The sequence below is a fragment of the Phyllobates terribilis genome, unplaced genomic scaffold (genome assembly GCF_046119375.1).
Source record: "Phyllobates terribilis strain yellow unplaced genomic scaffold, ASM4611937v1 Scaffold_1__5_contigs__length_1240528914, whole genome shotgun sequence".
In the NCBI taxonomy this organism is placed as follows: domain Eukaryota; kingdom Metazoa; phylum Chordata; class Amphibia; order Anura; family Dendrobatidae; genus Phyllobates; species Phyllobates terribilis.
Window position 1 is genome coordinate 597,512,141 of NW_027362761.1, and position 20,199 is coordinate 597,532,339.

The window sequence follows — 20,199 nt, forward strand, 5'->3', positions numbered from 1 at the left end:
GGTTTCAAATCCAACAAAAATATGATTCAGACGAAACCTCCAATGGAACCACCCACTATAATGAGGCAGATGGTGACACTTTGGACTTCATTTGTCATCTGTTCCGGTGGTATCCATCTTTTTATGTGTACATAGATCTGCGGTCGTCCACACTTGTGTGCTAAAAAGAGGCCAAAAATGGTAGGACATTGCCGGAACAGAGATCAGACTGAGTCCAAAGTGACTCCATCTGCCTGAGTGGTTCACTCATGGGTTTTGTCTGAATTGTGTTTTTTCGGATTTACATGGAAAACCCGACGTAAGGGCTCAGCGGAGAGCACAGGATAAAGGTGAATCAAATTCCCTCTCTCGCGCTCATCGGCTGTGCAAAACAGAATTTCATTACAGCAACCAAACTGTACCCTCAAAAAGTAAGAAAAAACTCCAGTGTTACAATGTTGGACAAAAAAAAACATTAAAGAGTAAATCTGAAGAATAGAGAAAGAATATAGTGCAGATCCAAGGAGTTGAATGTTGAAGCAACAACAATTTATTAGATGTACTCATGGACGAGATAAAAAAAATTATAATAAAATTCAAAAGGTCGGCCACCTCAAATGCTGATCCATGGCCCGAGCCAGGGTTTCACCTCAGCAAAAATGGCTTATTCTGGAGTGTGATCAGCTTTCAAGTAACTAATGAGTTAATACTCATTGCATCACACAAAATAAATGACCACAATAAATAACAGAAGTTACAATATGAACAGTTTTTCCACTTAACACATGAATCCAAACCTTCTGACAGATTCCTTTTAATGATCTATTATACCACATGGGATGTTACTTTAAAAGTAATGGTTGTATTTTTTTATATTTCTAAATGAAACAAAAAAAAAACCTGGCTAAATCCCTGTGTGAATAATATGTTTATAAAAATGTTTTTTTGTGAGCTGAACATGAAAATGTTTTTCCTGTGTGAGTTCTTTGATGTGTAATTAGAAATGACTTTTGGTTAAAACATTTCCCACATTCTGAACATGAGAATGGCTTCTCGCCTGTGTGAGTTCTGTGATGTTTAAAGATATTTGATTTGCGGATAAAGTATTTTCCACATTCTCAGATGTTTTTCCTGTGTGAGATCTTTGATGTGCAATTAGAAGGGAATTTCATTTAAAACACTCTCCACATAGAGTACATAAATATAGCTTCTCCCCCGTGTGAATTCGTTGATGTCTTACTAGATCTGATTTCCAAATAAAGCATTTCCCACATTCTGAACATGAGAATGGCTTCTCCCCTGTGTGAGTTCTCTGATGTTCAACAACCCTTATGCGACTTTTATTTTGCTATGAATCAGGAGATAGAACTTGTTCAAATCGGTCAGATGACAAATCTTGGATGTGAAGGGCTGAGGGTATATCTGGGATAATGGTGTGCTCTTCATATGTATGATCCAGGATATCACAATCCTCATCAGCTATAAAATCTGAAAATAGCAGACATCCCTCTCCACTCTTCCTCCAGACTCTGGGACCTTGATTTCCAAATGAAATGCAAAATTTACTTTCATCTGAAAACAACTCCTTGGACCACTGAGAGCAGTCCAGGTCTTTTCCTCCTTGGCCCAGGTAAGACGCTTCTGACGTTGTCTATTGGTCACGAGGGGCTTGACACAAGGAATGCGACACTTGTAGCCCATGTCCTGGATACGTCTCTATGTATTTATTTATTTTACTCATTTAGATAGCACCATTAATTCCACAGCGCGTTACAGACATTATCATCGCTGTCCCCATTAAGGCTCACAATCTAAATTCCCTATCAGTATGTCTTTGGAGTGTGGGAGGAAACTGGAGAACTCGGAGGAAACCTCACACAAACACAGGGAGAGCATAAACACTCCTCCCAAATTTTTGAATGGCCTTCTCTTAACAATCCTTTCCAGGCTGCGGTTATCCCGGTTGCTTGTGCACCTTTTTCTACCACACTTTTTCCTTCCACTCAACTTTCCATTAATATGCTTGGATACAGCACTCTGTGAACAGCCAGCTTTTTTAGCAATGACCTTTTGTGGCTTACCCTACTTTTGGAGTGTGTCAATGACTGCCTTCTGGACATCTGTCAAGTCAGCAGTCTTCCCCCTGATCGTGGAGCCTACTGAAACAGACTAAGGGACCTTTTTAAACGCATCGGTAACCTTTGCAGGTGTTTTTTGTTAATTATTCTAATTTACTGAGATAATGACTTTTGTGTTTTCATTGGCTGTAAGCCATAATCATCAACATACACAGAAATAAACACTTGGAATAGATCCCTCTGTGTGTAATGACTCTATATAATAGATCCCTCTGTGAGTAATGACTCTATATAATAGATCCCTCTGTGAGTAATGACTCTATATAATAGATCCCTCTGTGTGTAATGACTCTATATAATAGATCCCTCTGTGTGTAATGACTATATAATAGATCCCTCTGTGTGTAATGACTCTATATAATAGATCCCTCTGTGTGTAATGACTCTATATAATAGATCACTCTGTCTGTAATGACTCTATATAATAGATCCCTCTGTGTGTAATTACTCTATATAATAGATCCCTCTGTGTGTAATGACTATATAATAGATCCCTCTGTGTGTAATGACTCTATATAATAGATCCCTCTGTGTGTAATGACTCTATATAATAGATCACTCTGTGTGTAATGACTCTATATAATAGATCCCTCTGTGTGTAATGACTATATAATAGATCCCTCTGTGTGTAATTACTCTATATAATAGATCACTCTGTGTGTAATGACTCTATATAATAGATCCCTCTGCGTGTAATGACTCTATATAATAGATCCCTCTGTGTGTAATGACTCTATATAATAGATCCCTCTGTGTGTAATGACTCTATATAATAGATCCCTCTGTGTGTAATGACTCTATATAATAGATGAGTTTCACTTTTTGTATTGAAGAACTGAAATAAATTAACTTTTTGATGATATTCTAATTTAGTGAGAAGCACTTGTATAGTTATATTTTATAAGTCTATGCGCAGATGGATCATTTTGAAAAGTATTTTTTTTCCTGAAGCATTTTTTGCAGCCTTTTGAGGATCCATTTCAAAGAAATTAATTTTTTTTTTCCTAAAGACATTTTTCAAATCCTGAAGTGGAAAAAAAAAAAAAAAAAAAAACGCTCATCAAACTCCTCATATGAACAGCAAAGAGGATGAACATTGAAATGAATAAGAAGAGTTTTTCAAGTCTGTTAGGTGATTTTTGTGGCATTTTGCTCCAGCGTTTTTTTGTGGGTTTTTTTGTAGCGTTTTCATGCAATTAAAAGCTGCTTTCTACGGTACCAGCAAAAGCTGCGAAATTTCAGAAATCTCGTGCACACGCTTGTTTTTTTTTTCTGATTAAACTGCAGCATTTATTAAATGTGCAGCATGTCAATTTTCACCCATAGAAAGCAACGAGAAAGTTTAAAAAAAAAAAAAAAAAAAACGCAGCAAAAAAAAACGTAGCAAAGTGTTTTTCTGGCATTTTTACTGCATTTTTGGTGAATAAAACTAACTTTATTAAACATGTACTGTAAGCAAAGCACACAAGTAATCCGCACCCCCCAAAAAAAAAAGGGAATTCGATTTCCAGGTAGTCCCTCGGGACAGCACCAGTGGAGGTCGTCCTTCCTTGACCTATAGCGGGACAGGATCACAGAGAGGTCAAAAGGTCCCTCTCACTTCCACCCTTTAGTGTTTTTCAAAGTACCACAAAAGGATGGATGCAAATCGTCTATACAAGGCACTATAACTCATATGTAAGAAAACCCTTTAACGGTTTCACCTCGATCTCGACCATGGCGACTTGATGGATGAATGATCTGCAGGAAGATCGATCTTGGCTGAGCCTAAAGATAAACATAAGAGAGGGAAAATAAGGGTGCTGTCCTGAGGGACTACCAGGAAATCGAATTACCGGTAGGTCTAATTCCCTTTTTCCAATACGTCCCTCCAGACAGCACCAGTGGAGCAGTACCAAAGACCAGGGTGGGTACAGAAGCACCAAGGACCAAAGTCTCAGCCAAGAACCAGGTTAGATATAGAAATGATCTGAAAGATCAGAAGAAATATAGACGCTAAAGAAATCTGCAAAGATAAATCACCGTAGTGAGCATCTATGTCTAAAATGCCCAAATTCAGTATGAAAGTGCAGCAGAAACTGAAAGTGAGACGCACCCTACTGTACCCCAACACCGATAATGAACCGCAGTGATTGTTAGATTATATACTGCTCAAAAAAATAAAGGGAACACTTAAACAACAGAATATAATTCCAAGTAAATCAAACTTCTGTGACATCAAACTGTCCACTTAGGAAGCAACACTGATTGACAATCAATTTCACATGCTGTTGTGCAAATGGAATAGACAATAGATGGAAATTATTGGCAATTATCAAGACACCCTCAATAAAAGAGTGGTTCTGCAGGTGGGGACCACAGACCACATCTCAGTACCAATGCTTTCTGGCTGATGTTTTGGTCACTTTTGAATGTTGGTTGTGCTTTCACACTCGCGGTAGCATGAGACGGACTCTACAACCCCCAGAAGTTGCTCAGGTAGTGCAGCTCATCCAGGATAGGACATCAATGCGAGCTGTGGCAAGAAGGTTTGCTGTGTCTGTCAGCGTAGTGTCCAGAGGCTGGAGGCGCTACCAGGAGACAGGCCAGTACACCAGGAGACGTGGAGGGGGCCATAGGAGGGCAACAACCCAGCAGCAGGACCGCTACCTCCGCCTTTGTTCAAGGAGGAACAGGAGGAGCACTGCCAGAGCCCTGCAAAATGACCTCCAGCAGGCCACAAATGGGCATGTGTCTGCACAAACGGTTAGAAACCGACTCCATGAGGGTGGTATGAGGGCCCGACGTCCACAGATGGGGGTTGTGCTCACAGCCCAACACCGTACAGGACGCTTGGCATTTGCCACAGAACACCAGGATTGGCAAAGTCTCCACTGGCGCCCTGTGCTCTTCACAGATGAAAGCAGGTTCACACTGAGCACATGTGACAGACGTGACAGAGTCTGGAGACGCCGTGGAGAGCGATCTGCTGCCTGCAACATCCTTCAGCATGACCGGTTTGGCAGTGGGTCAGTAATGGTGTGGGGTGGCATTTCTTTGGAGGGCCGCACAGCCCTCCATGTGCTCGCCAGGGGTATCCTGACTGTCATTAGGTACCAAGATGAGATCCTCAGACCGCTTGTGAGATCATATGCTGGTGCGGTTGGCCCTGGGTTCCTCCTAATGCAGGACAATGCCAGACCTCGTGTGGCTTGAGTGTGTCAGCAGTTCCTGCAAGATGAAGGCATTGAAGCTATGGACTGGCCGTCCGTTCCCCAGACCTGAATCCAATTGAGCACATCTGGGACATCATGTCTCACTCCATCCACCAACGTCACGTTGCACCACAGACTGTCCAGGAGTTGGTGGATGCTTTAGTCCAGGTCTGGGAGAAGATCCCACAGGAGACCATCTGCAACCTCATCAGGAGCATGCCCAGGCGTTGTAGGGAGGTCATACAGGCACGTGGAGGCCACACACAATACTGAGACTCATTTTGACTTGTTTTAAGGACATTACATCAAAGTTGGATCAGCCTGTAGTGTGTTTTTCCACTTTAATTTTGGAGTGACTCAAAAACCAGACTTCCATTGGTTAATACATTTGATTTCCATTGATGATTTTTGTGTGATTTTGTTGTCAGCACACTCAACTTTGTACAGAACAAAGTATTCAATGAGAATATTTCATTCATTCAGATCTAGGATGTGTTATTTGAGTGTTCCCTTTATTTTTTGGAGCAGTGTATATATCGGCCAAGTTTTGGCCACTCACGATTAAGCTCCCACTGTTCAGCACAGCACATGTGTGTCAAGGCTGGCTATTTAAAGCCCAGACCACTAACTGGATTGGAGATAGGGTGGATGACGTCCCGCCCTGCACTTCGTCATCCACTAAAAAAATTCCCTTGTAAACCTGGACCGTTAACCCTCTCTGCACTTAATGTGCAGGAGAAGCTTCCATGTTTTTACATCACTGAGTCTAACAGCCTCAGTGACACATATCTCCCTTCCGGCACCCTGCCAGTGACTTTGTCATAACCCTTAAATTAGACGGGCTCTCAACTCTACAGAAATGCCAAACATGTGGACGCTCAAATGTGGATTAGGCACAGCCTTTGTGCTACCAGTAATGTGGAAGCCCCTATATTTCTGATAACAGATGATGGACCTGAATGGGGACTTATTTTGTGGATTGGGTTGAAGCTTTTGTTGGGAATATTTTACATAACATTTGGGATCACATTTATCCCCCCCCCCCATAGGTAGAGTCTGCAGTATAATCCCCTCATAGGCAGAGTCTGTAGTATTATCCCCCCATAGGCAGAGTCTGTAGTATAATCCCCCCTTAGGCAGAGTCTGTAGTATAATCCCCCCCCCATAGGCAGAGTCTGTAGCATAATCCCCCCATAAGCAGAGTCTGTAGTATAATCCCCCCATAGGCAGAGTCTGTAGTATAATCCCCCCCCCCCCATAGCCAGAGTCTATAATATAACCCCCCCCATAGGCAGAGTCTGTAGTATAATCCCCCTATAGGCAGAGTCTATAATATAATGTTCCGCCCATAGACAGAGTCTGTAGTACAAGCCCTGGCAAAAATTATGGAATCACCGGGCTCGGAGGATGTTCATTCAGTTGTTTAATGTTGTTGAAAAAAAAGTAGATCACAGACATGGCACAAAACTAAAGTCATTTCAAATGGCAACTTTAGGGCTTTAAGAAACACTAAAAGAAATCAAGATTAAAAATGTGGTACTCTGTAAGGGTAATTTTTTTCAGACCAAGCAGAGGGAAAAAATAATCGAATCGCTCAATTCTGAGGAAAAAATTATGGAATCATGAAAAACAAACACACAAAAGAACACTCCAATACATCACTAGTATTTTGTTGCACCACATCTGGCTTTAATAACAGCTTGCAGTCTCAGAGGCATGGACTTAATGAGTGACAAACAGTAATCTTCATCAATCTGGCTCCAACTTTCTCTTATTGCTGTTGCCAGATCAGCTTTACAGGTTGGAGCCTTGTCATGGACCATTTTCTTCAACTTCCACCTCTCTCCAAATGTAGCGTTTATGGTTGTGGCCAAAAAGTTCAATTTTGGTCTCATCACTCCAAATTACATTGTTCCAGAAATTTTGAGGTTTGTCTCTGTGCTGTTTGGCGTATTGTAAACAAGATACTTTGTGGCATTTGCGCAGTAATGGCTTTCTTATGGTGACTCGACCATGCAGCCCATTTTTCTTCTCCTTATTGTGCATCTTGAAACAGCCACACCGCTAGTTTTCAGAGAGTCCTGAATTTCAGCTGATGTTATTTTTCTTTGCATCCCGAACAATTTTCCTGGCAGTTGTGGCCGACATTTTTGTTGGTCAACCTGACCATGGTTTGGTTTTTACAGAGCCCCTGATTTTCCATTTGTTAATCACAGTTTGAACGCTGCTGACTGGCATTATCAATTCCTTGGATATCTTTTTGTATCCCTTTCCTGTGTTACACAGTTCAGCTACATCCGTTGACAATTCTTTTGCTTTCCCCATGACTCACAATCCAGAAACATCAGTGGCTGGATGAAAGATGCAAGAGTCTGTCTGGATCCCAGAAACTCACTCAGCTTTTATGCACACACACTGATTACAAGCAAACAAGTCACAGGTGAGGATGTTACCTTTAGTAGCCATTCAAACCCATTTGTGTCAAATTCTGAGCATGTTATCAGGCCAAAATCACCAGGGTATGTGAACTTTTGATCAGGGTCATTTGGATTTTTTTGGTTGTCATTAAGATTTAAAAAGAGAAAACACAGTAGTTTGACAATAAATGGCTTCACTCAACCAATAACCATGAGTGGAGAAAAAGTTTTATTATCATTCATATTCTCTGAAACAAGGTCAAGAAAGTAAAAATTCTGCCGGGGTATGTAAACTTTTGAGCACAACTGTAGATTGACTGCAGACTAGTGATGAGCAAGCGGGCTCGTTTAATAATTTAACCGAGCACGCTCGGGTGCTTACAGAGTATCTTTGGCGTGCTCATATATTATGTTCGAGTCTCTGCGTCTGCATGATTTATGGCGGTTACACAGCCTGAACACATGTGAGGGTTCCCTAACAAACAGGCAATCCCTGCATGGGTTGAGGCTGTGTAACAGCCATAAATCATGCAGACACAGGGACTCAAAGATAACATACGAGCACACCGAAAATACTAAGCACCCAGGCATTCTTGGTGAAAGGGTTAAACGAGCATCGTCGCTCATCACTACTGCAGACTCATAATACACACTTGGACAACCCCTTTAATGCTCCTAACAAAAATAAAACATGAGATTTAGTCAGTATCACAAAAAAAATTTACACCGAGGTACCTGATAGATAACGTCGCTGATTGGAGTCGTTCTCTTTCTTTTCTTCTCCATCTTGTCCAGTCTCCATGATGACTTTTCTCATCCACAGCTCGTCTCTGCAGACTTCCATCTTCTCCAGTCACATCCTGACACGATGCCCTTATAGCAGTGTCATTATTATGCTCCTCAATAAAAATATCTGCTCTACGCTGATCCCCTGAATAATTGCCCCTCACTATATTCCCTGCACAAAATATGACCCACACACTGTCCCTCTTAAGGTACATGCTCTCCACACTGCCTCCTCCTTTCCATATTGGCCCCCTCTTCACACTGTCCTCTCACACTGTGTCTTCCTTATAGGGCCCAGTCTCTATACTGTGCCCACTCATCACACTCCCCCTTCTTGGCATACTGTCCCCTCCTGGCTGTGCCCTTACACTGTTCTCCCATATTACTCAGTATCTATTCTGTGCCCACTCACACTTTTATCCCCACATACTTTCTCCTCACACTATTACCTGCAGTAATCTCACATTTCCCCCTCCCTCCTCATACTATCTCCTCTCACATAACCCTTGCTAATCATACTTTCTCCTCATATATTTACGCCCCCTCACTCTCCATACTGCCTCCTCACACATCCCCCCGATTCTCATACTGTGTCTGCACCCATCCCATCACCCTTGCTCTCCATACTATGTCTGCACGCAACCCATCACCTTTGCTCCTCATACCGTCTGAACACATCCCATCATCCTCACTCCCCATACTGTCTCCACAAACATTTTTGCTCTCGCTACCCATACTGTATCCGCACCCATCCCCCACTCACCATACTGTGTCTGCACCAACCTGTGTCTGTATCCTCATACAGTATAGACCAAAAGTTTGGACACACCTTCTCATTTAAAGATTTTTCTGTATTTTCATGACTATGAAAATTGTACATTCACACTGAAGGCATCAAAACTATGAATTAACACATGTGGAATTATATACTTAACAAAAAAAGTGTGAAACAACTGAAAATATGTCTTATATTCTAGTTTCTTCAAAGTAGCCACCTTTTGCTTTGATGACTGCTTTGCACACTCTTGGCATTCTCTTGATGAACTTCAAGAGGTAGTCACCGGAAATGGTTTTCACTTCACAGGTGTGCCCTGTCAGGTTTAATAAGTGGGATTTCTTGCCTTATAAATGGGGTTGGGACCATCAGTTGTGTTGTGCAGAAGTCAGGTGGATACACAGCTGATAGTCCTACTGAATAGAATATTAGAATTTGTATTATGGCAAGAAAAAAGCAGCTAAGTAAAGAAAAATGAGTGGCCATCATTACTTTAAGAAATGAAGGTCAGTCAGTCCGAAAAATTGGGAATACTTTGAAAGTGTCCCCAAGTGCAGTTGCAAAAACCATCAAGCGCTTTAAAGAAACTGGCTCACATGAGGACCGCCCCAGGAAAGGAAGATCAAGAGTCACCTCTGCTACTGAGGATAAGTTTATCCGAGTCACCAGCCTCAGAAATCGCAGGTTAACAGCAGCTCAGATTAGAGACCAGGTCAATGCCACACAGAGTTCTAGCAGCAGACACATCTCTTCAACAACTGTTAAGAGGAGACTTTGTGCAGCAGGCCTTCATGGTAAAATAGCTGCTAGGAAACCACTGCTAAGGACAGGCAACAAGCAGAAGAGACAAGTTTGGGCTAAAGAACACAAGGAATGGACATTAAACCAGTGGAAATCTGTGCTTTGGTCTGATGAGTCCAAATTTGAGATCTTTAGTTCCATCCACGGTGTCTTTGTGTGACGCAGAAAAGGCGAACGGATGGACTCTACATGCTTGGTTCCCACCGTGAAGCATGGAGGAGGAGGTGTGATGGTGCTTTGCTGGTGACACTGTTGGGGATTTATTCAAAATTGAAGGCATACTGAACCAGCATGGCTACCACAGCATCTTGCAGCAGCATACTATTCCATCCGGTTTGCATTTAGTTGGACCATCATTTATTTTTCAACAGGACAATGACCCCAAACACACCTCCAGGCTGTGTAAGGGCTATTTGACCAAGAAGGAGAGTGATGGGGTGCTACGCCAGATGACCTGGCCTCCACAGTCACCAGACCTGAACCCAATCGAGATGGTTTGGGGTGAGCTGGACCGCAGAGTGAAGGCAAAAGGGCCAACAAGTGCTAAGCATCTCTGGGAACTCCTTCAAGATTGTTGGAAGACCATTTCCGGAGACTACCTCTTGAAGCTCATCAAGAGAATACCAAGAGTGTGCAAAGCAGTCATCAAAGCAAAAGGTGGCTACTTTGAAGAACCTAGAATATAAGACATATTTTCAGTTGTTTCTCACTTTTTTGTTAAGTATATAATTCCACATGTGGTAATTCATAGTTTTGATGCCTTCAGTGTGAATGTACAATTTTCATAGTCATGAAAATACAGAAAAATCTTTAAATGAGAAGGTGTGTCCAAACTTTTGGTCTGTACTGTACATTCCCCCATCATTCCTCATACTGAGTTCGCACCCATCCTCCCCATTCTGTGTCCTCACTCACCATACTGTGTCTGCACCCATCCCCTTTCATACAATCCCCCTTCGCTCCTCATACTGTGTCCGCACCATCCCCACTCACCATACTGTGTCAGCACCATCCCCCACTCACCATACTGTGTCAGCACCATCCCCCACTCACCATACTGTGTCCGCACCATTCCTCCACTCACCATACTGTGTCCTCACCATCCCCCCACTCACCATATTATATCTGCACCCATCCCCTCATACTGTTTCCTCATGCCCTCCATCTCCCACCTTGCTTCTCATACATCGCCTTCAAATTTCTCCCGCTCCCCATATTGTGTCTACACCTGTCCCTTACTTGCTTCCCAAACTGTGTCCTCAAATCTTCCCCCATTACACTAAATTTCCCCCACACTAAACTAAACCTCACCACAGACACTAAATCTCCTCCCACACAAAATACACCCATCCTAAATACTCCCACGTTACACTGAATCCAATGCATGCCTCTGCAGGGACGGCAAGTGATGTCAGCAGCGTGATCACATCAACTGATCACGCTGCTGACATCGCACTAACCCGACAGCCAGAGCTTCAATTGTACTCTCGTCTTTTGACACGAGTACAATTGTTCATTGAGAGCTGGCGCGCAGTGAACAGCTGGCTCAGAGCACTTCCGACTCCCAGTCCAGGGGGGGGCAGAAAAACGCAGCCGCTGGGGAAGACACATTGGACCGCCACATTAGGCGGCCCGATGGCACCCCCTTGCTGGCTTCGTCTGGGGTAGATGCCCTGCCTGCCCCTCCTCCTTAGATACGCTCTGGCTCCTGGCATGGTCTAACAGACTTGCCATAGCTGTCATGAAGACCTCGGGTTGCCATGGAAATGATCGGGGCTCTTGCGATGACATCACGCAGGGTGCCGATCGCATGGTAGAGGGAGCCCCCTCTCTATCCCAGTCTTCTAAATGATGTGATTGCTATTGATCGTGGTATTTAGGGGGTGATATGGCCAGGGGCGGTGAAGGCACTGTTCCTGGCAGTGACAGCCAGGTCTCAGCTATAACTTATAAAGAAGAATATGACACTCAAGAGCCTCAATGATTTCTTGCAAATTGAATGAAGAGAGGGTAGTACATAAGCACAAATGTTTCAGTCAAATGTGACCTTCTTCAGTGTAAAAAGTAAGGAGTAGCAGACAATTTTAGGAAGAATAGTGTCTGCCAAATTAATGCATGGCTGAGCGGTCCTAAGTTGCAGCTAGGAGACCAGCCCAGGGGGGCATATGTCCCTCTGCCTCCCCTGGGCCAGCCTGCCCCTGATTATGCAGTGGCTAAAATACATCATTTTCAAAAACAGAAAAGTGTACTAAAAAATTTCACAAAGTCGTATATTTATTCACAAGATTCCAACCAGCTCTCTCTCTCTCTGCTCCCTGTGTTCTAAGGCAATATCGTACCATCAATAGGACATGACAAAGACAAAACATATATAAGCATATACATTTTTAAAGCAAAAGCTTTTTATTGATTGGTGACAAGTTTTAGGATAATTATAGTAATGTATAATATTCTGTGCATTGGGTTGATATATCGATGTTATCTGGATTCCGTTTGCTTTTTGAATAACAGATGTTTATTGGCAACTTCATAAATTTCTTAACCATAATTTCTCTTTTATGACATCAAACTTTACCGTGAAAGTGACTATTGTATTATTTCTCGTACCTTTTCTCAATGAAAGCATTAAAAAACTTGCATCTACCTTATGTGAATTCTCTGATGTCTAACAAGAATTGATTTTTGTGTAAAACACTTCCCACAATCTGAACATGTAAATGGCTTCTCCCCTGTGTGAATTATTTGATGTCTGATAAGAACTGATTTTTTGGCAAAGCATTTCCCACATTCTGAACATGAGAATGGCTTCTCACCGGTGTGATTTTTTTGATGTTTAAAAAGATTTGATTTGTGACTAAAACATTTCCCACATTGCGGACATGGAAATGTTTTTTCTTTATGAGTTCTTTGATGCACAATCAGAACTGACTTTTGTTTAAAGCATTTTCCACACAGAGTACATGAGAAAGGCCTCTCTATTGTGTGAATTATTTCATGTCTAGCGAGAACTGATTTTTTGGCAAAGCATTTCCCACATTCTGAACATGAGAATGGCTTCTCCATGATGTGAGTTTTTTGATGTTTAAAAAGATTTGATTTCAGCATGAAGCATTTTCCACATTCTAGACATGAAAATGTTTTCCCTGTGTGAGTTCTTTGATGTGCATTTAAAAGTGACCCTTCGTTAAAACACTTCCCACATACAGTACATGAAAACGGCTTCTCCCCTGTGTGAATTATTTGATGTCTAGCAAGACCTGATTTCTGAGTAAAACATTTCCCACATTCTGAACATGAAAATGGCTTCTCCCCTGTGTGAGATTTTAGGTGTACAAGAAGATGTGATTTCCAATTAAAACATTTCTCACATTCTGAACATGGATATGGCTTCTCCCCTCTGTGATTTTTTAGATGAGCATGAAACTGCGATTTCCAAGTAAAACATCTTCCACATTCTGAACATAAAAATGGCTCTCCTGTGTGAATTCTATGATGTCTTGCAAGATCTGATTTCTGAGTAAAGCATTTTCCACATTCTGAACAAGAATACGGCTTCTCCCCTTTGTGAGTTTTTAGATGTACAACAAGCTTTGATTTCCAAGTAAAACATTTCCCACATTCTGAACAGGAGTACGGCTTCTCCCCTGTGTGAGTTTTTAGATGTGCAACAACTTGTGAATTCCAAGTAAAACATTTCCCACATTCTGAACATGAGTACGGCTTCACCCCTGTGTGTGTTTTTAGATGTGCAACAAGCTTTGATTTCTGCGTAAAACATTTCCCACATTCTGAACATGAATACGGCTTCTCCCCTGAGTGGGATTTTAGATGTGTAACAAGCCGTGATTGCCAAGTAAAACATTTCCCACATTCTGAACATGAGTACGGCTTCTCGCCTGTGTGAGTTCTTTGATGTTGAACACCTTTTCTGTGACTTTTTTTTTGTTTAACATTCTCTGATGAATCAGGAGATAGAACTTGTTGAAAAGGATCAGATGACAGATCTTGCATGTGAAGGTCTGAGGATATATCTGAGATAAGGGCATGCTCTTCATAGGTATGAAATGTAATGCTACGATTATCTGCTTTAAATTCTGAAGATACACGTCCGTCTGAGCTCTTAGTACAGTCGTCTGCCCAAAAAAAAAAAAAAAAGATTGTTTATTATTGCGAAATAATAGAACATTAAAATCAATATTTATATTCTTTAGAAGAATTATTAATTCTGCCTCACATAAAAAAAATGATCAGAAAGATACATAGACCCTAAAATGTTAGTAAAAATACAAATCATTATGGAAAAAAAACAAGCCCTGGAAAAATGAAATGGTTATGGCTCTCTAAATATTTTTTTTTTTAAGTGATTTTCTTATGTAAAAGTAGTAAAACATTAAAAAAAAACACAATAAATAAGGTATCACTTTAATCATATTAAACGGTACTATAATCATATCGCTTTATCATGCACAGAGAATGAAAATAATACAAAAAACAATGCCAGAACTGCAGTTTTCTGTTGTTCCCTACAAAGAAAAAAAAGTTATCAAATAGTCAGGTTTCAGTGAAAATTACAGTTTGTAGATCAAAAAAAAATAATCCGTTTTCCCTGGCTACAGAAAAATTAAAAAGTTAAAAAAAAAAAGTGATTTTTTTTAATTTCTTTAAAGCAAAAATAGTAACTTATAAAAAAAACTAAATACATTTGCAATTCTCGTTATCTTACCGTCTTGCAGCAACAAAAATAGAAACTTGTTAATTATACAGTTGTTTAAAGTGAATCTGTCATCAGGATTTTACTATTTAATCTAAGAGTAGCGTAATGTAGTGGCAGAGACCCTGATTGTAGTGATGTGTCACTTTCTCAGCAACTTGCTGTAGTTTCAATACAATCAGTGTTTTATCAGCAGGAGATTATCATTAGGTGACTAGGTGTTGTTGTGACAGGCAGTTAAGCTAATCTGTGTAACTTTTGACCCCACCACTGATTGGCAGCTTACTGACAGTGTACACAGGAACCTGCCAATCAGGGGTGTGGGCGGAGTCTCTGAAACCGTATGGCGGATTTAGAAAGCTAAATTAATATTAATACTTAGGGGAGCATCAGGAATAAAAAGAGGAGCAAAAACTGGTCACAGGTCCCCTTTAAGAGGTGATACTTATCTTTCACGCTAATGATGTGGTTACGTGCTAATGACGGTCTACCTCTAGGTCTCCTCCTCCGAGTCCCTGGTGAGCAGCATTACTGACACTCAGAGCTGTAATCTCCCATCCTCTCCTGTTAATAGGCTTTATGTCTCCATGTTTTGTATTCTCTAAGCTTATTGGTTTCTTAGCCCCAAAATTTTAAAAATACTTTTCCTTCATCAGAACTGACATCAGATGATGAAGAAATCGGCCGCTCACATAAGTATAATTCATCTCCCGCTGTATATTATCATCTGTCAGGATGACACCGGCAGGATCCTACAATATCCCACCGCTGCCACCAATTTGTCAGGAATTTCCAACACACACAGAGGGACGACACCGGGGAGATCACGCAATATCTCACAGTGCCGTCACGCTGTCCGTATTTCGTCCGGAGTCGCGAGCACGCGATCCAGACTACTCTCTGCGTAGGTATCGGTAAGCGACCAGTGAGCGTATGGCGCAACACCCTGGGTTCCACAGACTGGAATCCGTGTTTAACGCCCTCCATACGGTCACTGTCAGCTTCACGATAGCCCAATTATTAATACTCTCTGCCACCACCGGCCGAGTTTGAAATATAATACAGGCCTGCGTTTTGGTAGCGTACAGTTATATGAAAAAGTTTGGGCACCCCTATTAATCTTAAGCTTAATGTTTTATAAAAATTGGTGTTTTTGCAACAGCTATTTCAGTTTGATATATGTAATAACTGTTGGACACAGTAATGTTTCTGCCTTGAAATGAGGTTTATTGTACTAACAGAAAATGTGCAATCTGCATTCAAACAAAATTTGACAGGTGCATAAGTATGGGTACCCTTATCATTTTCTTGTTTTAAATACTCCTACCTACTTTTTACTGACGTACTAAAGCACTTTTTTTGGTTTTGTAACCTCATTGAGCTTTGAACTTCATAGCTAGGTATATGCAATCATGAGAAAAGCTACTTAAAGTGGCCACTTGCAAGTTGTTCTCCTGTTTGAATCTCCTCTGAAGAGTGGCATCATGGGCTCCTCAAAACAACTGTCAAATGATCTGAAAACAAAGATTATTCAACATAGTTGTTCAGGGGAAGGATACAAAAAGCTGTCTCAGAGATTTAACCTGTCAGTTTCCACTGTGAGGAACATAGTAAGGAAATGGAAGAACACAGGGACAGTTCTTGTTAAGGCCAGAAGTGGCAGGCCAAGAAAAACATCAGAAAGGCAGAGAAGAAGAATGGTGAGATCAGTCAAGGACAATCCTCAGACCACCTCCAGAGAGCTGCAGCATCAACTTGCTGCAGATGGTGTCACTGTGCATCGGTAAACTATACAATGCACTTTGCACAAGGAGAAGCTGTATGGGAGAGTGATGCAAAAGAAGCCGTTTCTGCAAGCACGCCACAAACAGAGTCGGCTGAGGTATGCAAAAGCACATTTGGAGAAGCCAATTTCATTTTGGAAGAAGGTCCTGTGGACTGATGAAACCAAGATTGAGTTGTTTGGTCATACAAAAAGGCGTTATGCATGGCGGGAAAAAAAACACAGCATTCCAAGAAAAACACTTGCTACCCACAGTAAAATTTGGTGGAGCTTCCATCGTGCTTTGGGGCTGTGTGGCCAATGCCGGCACCGGGAATCTTGTTAAAGTTGAGGGATGCATGGATTCCACTCAGTATTAGCAGATTCTTGACAATAATGTTCAAGAATCAGTGATAAAGTTGAAGTTACGCAGGGGATGGATCTTTCAGCAAGACAATGATCCAAAACACCGCTCCAAATCTACTCAGGCATTCATGCAGAGGAACAATTACAATGTTCTGGAATGGCCATCCCAGTCCCCAGACCTGAATATCATTGAACATCTGTGGGATCATTTGAAGAGGGCTGTCCATGCTCGGCGACCATCAAACTTAACTGAACTGGAATTGTTTTGTAAAGAGGAATGGTCAAAAATACCTTCATCCAGGATCCAGGAACTCATTAAAAGCTACAGGAAGCGACTAGAGGCTGTTATTTTTGCAAAAGGAGGATCTACTAAATATTAATGTCACTTTTCTGGTGAGGTGCCCATACTTATGCACCTGTCAAATTTTGTTTGAATGCAGATTGCACATTTTCTGTTAGTACAATAAACCTCATTTCAAGGCAGAAACATTACTGTGTCCAACAGTTATTACATATATCAAACTGAAATAGCTGTTGCAAAAACACCAATTTTTATAAAACATTAAGCTTAAGATTAATAGGGGTGCCCAAACTTTTTCATATAACTGTATATGGCTTCGGGGAAGGGAACGATTACAGAACAAAAGAAACAGAACTATTATATTTTATATTTAATCCAAAAGGGAGGCAGTGTTTAGGAAAAATATATACAAGGATGTTACAAAGGGGACATTAAAATACATACGCAGTTACATAAAATAAACAGGGTAAAAAAAAAAGAAGATAGCTTACTTACACTATACGATCGTGGAGACGATTCAATATAGTTGGAGGAGGGGCTCTCCAGATTATGCTGTTATTGAACAGGACCTGTTGCTTATAATTCTTATTTCCCCCTGGCAATGAGTGCTCCTGTCTTCTCCATAGATTCTTTTATACCTAAGGGGAGATCTGGCCACACGCCCCTTGTGGTGACATCATGTGGGCCGGTCTCCAGCCTGTACATTTTTATTACAAACGCTAACTTCTGCGATAACTCATCGCCCGTTGATCGCAGAAGTTTGCAGACTACGCCATTTTTTCCCTTATGATTTTATCTTTATTTTGATATCACACTTCACATAGCTGCAGTCTGCTATTCTGGTGTTTTTCCGCTACAGCTCCCTGATTTTGGTTACAGCCCTGGAAAACTACCTACACATTCCTGGGCTGATTTGGTCACTACCCATTTGGGTCTCGTTATTGCCGGGTGTATGGAACTCATACTATTTCATATCTAATATCGGAGCCGATCTGGCTATGGCTGGTGGCCAGAAATTGTTTATGAGTGTCTTTGAACTTAACGAACCATTTCCTCTTTCCTCCAAACTCATTGCTTGGGAGAAGGTGTCAATCTATCTCAAGTCTTTTGGCTGTGGGGGATAATTTGCAGGAAGACACAGTATGATTGTCATCGCTGGACAAACATTACAGGAGAGGGCATGGGAGAAGGGCTAATATTCTTTTAATCTGTCCCTGACATTAATATTTTCCTGACATCATCCATATTATAAATGTAAGTCCTGTGACATCACATATAACAGTATTTTGGATGAAGGGGTTCACACTAAAACTACTAAAAATCTGACTTGCCTAGAATAGCGGGGAAGGGTCATTTTGACCCCTCATAGCAAATACACTAAAAACTTCCAAACTGGAATTCAATTTTAATAACCTTCTTATTTCACATTATCTTTCTATCTAAAGACATTTTATACACAAAATTTGAACTTTTCTTGTACATTTTCCACAGACAGCTTTGTGGCACTTCTCGCAGAAATCACTTGTCTTATTTCCTTTACAGAGACCAATTTGGCACTTCTTCCGTTTCTTAGATGCCCCTGCTACTGCAGCTTCTTCTACTTGACATGGTCCTTCCTCTTGAAAAAATCTGACAGCTGAAAAAAATTGTTTTATTTGGAGAATGAAAAGAATCTGTGACTTCTCTTCTTTTCCTACGGTCACCACTCACCTGGGCGGTTATCTGTAGGGGTCCCCTCTTTACACCGCTGATCGCCCCTCACATTTCTCTCTGGAGCATTAATATTGTTCAGATCTTTATCCGGATCCAAAAGCTGCAAAACAAATATTGTAAAAGTCCCCGATGATTGGAGAAGTCCCTGGGAATAATGGTGAGAAGATCCGGCCATGTCTGTGATCAGCTGTGATCCTGCCGTCTCCACCGCTCTCATTACACAAGTATAAAACATCTAATACTGGAGGAGAAGACAAGACTGAACACAAGGAGGTCACAGCCGTCTACAAGGAACTTCTCTACGATTGGAGAAGTCACTGGGAATAATTTACAATGAGCAGAAAAGATCAGTAATCAGCATCACGACTAAACACGATGTGACAGTAGTAATTGCCTTGAGACACAGCGGCAGGTCTAGATGCTGGACATAAGTATTAGATGATGGCTCAGTGAGAACCTCAGAAACCTCATACACGTGTATTCGGCAAAGGTTTTGTCAGTTGAGAGAGATCTCAAGAGGCGCTTCTTGTTTATGTGGCGCCCCTGAGGGTTCAGTCGCCACAGAGGTACTGCACCTCACCCAGAGGTGTGGTGTCTCCTTCTCTCAGGTAAGGAGGGAGTGCTGCCCGGAACCCCAACACCTGCATCCAACACTACACTGCTCCAGGCCGGCTGGAAGGGCAAGATGCAGAGCGCAGCTGCTGAGCCCAGACCCTGGCTGGAGTGGGGGGAACCCAAAGGTAGGGGGAACCAGTAGTGGGTGTGAATGGAGGAAGTAGTTAGAGGGAGCACTTAGGTAGGAGTATAAAATAGGGGAGCCATCTTAGGTGGCAGAACAGTGTAGCTAGTTCTAGGGAGCAGTTCAGAAGAACAGCTCAGGACAGTTCAGAAGAACAGTCTGGGAGCGGAGTCTCATTAGGGGATCTGCTCCACAATTAGGGCCAAGTCAGGAGGCCCAGGAGGGGAGCAGGGAGTAGGCTCCGTACTAAGAAAAGATCCCAGGGGGTATGGCGCGTGCAGGACGGCACCCGTACGCCCCGCATCTGCCAGAAGACAGAGGGATCGTGGCCGCATTCTAGTCCCCAGGAGGGTCAAGCAAGTCTGTGTAACTCCGACGGACAGGAGGGACTTCAGAGCACCCGAACAGGATTGAGAGTGGGAAGCGCAGAGCAGGAGGGAGAAAGACCCAGCGTGAAGACGGTCAGAATAGGAACACGAGAAAGTGGGGTTCTGCCAGGTACTCCCAAGTTGCCTGA

General features: G+C 41.9%; 1 protein-coding gene across 1 annotated transcript in view; it reads right to left on the reverse strand.

Annotated features, from left to right (window-relative positions):
* Positions 1-12,402: 12,402 nt before the first annotated feature.
* The window catches only part of LOC141272142 (uncharacterized), a 94,145-nt gene continuing 86,348 nt past the window's right edge, over positions 12,403-20,199 (reverse strand). Inside the window, exons 7-9 of the mRNA XM_073682507.1 lie at positions 18,941-19,043; positions 18,711-18,866; positions 12,403-14,223 (exon numbers count right to left, since the gene is read on the reverse strand). Of these exons, the coding sequence (XP_073538608.1) occupies positions 12,731-14,223; positions 18,711-18,866; positions 18,941-19,043 (1,752 nt within the window). The 3' untranslated portion in view covers positions 12,403-12,730. The remainder of the gene's footprint in view (positions 14,224-18,710; positions 18,867-18,940; positions 19,044-20,199) is intronic.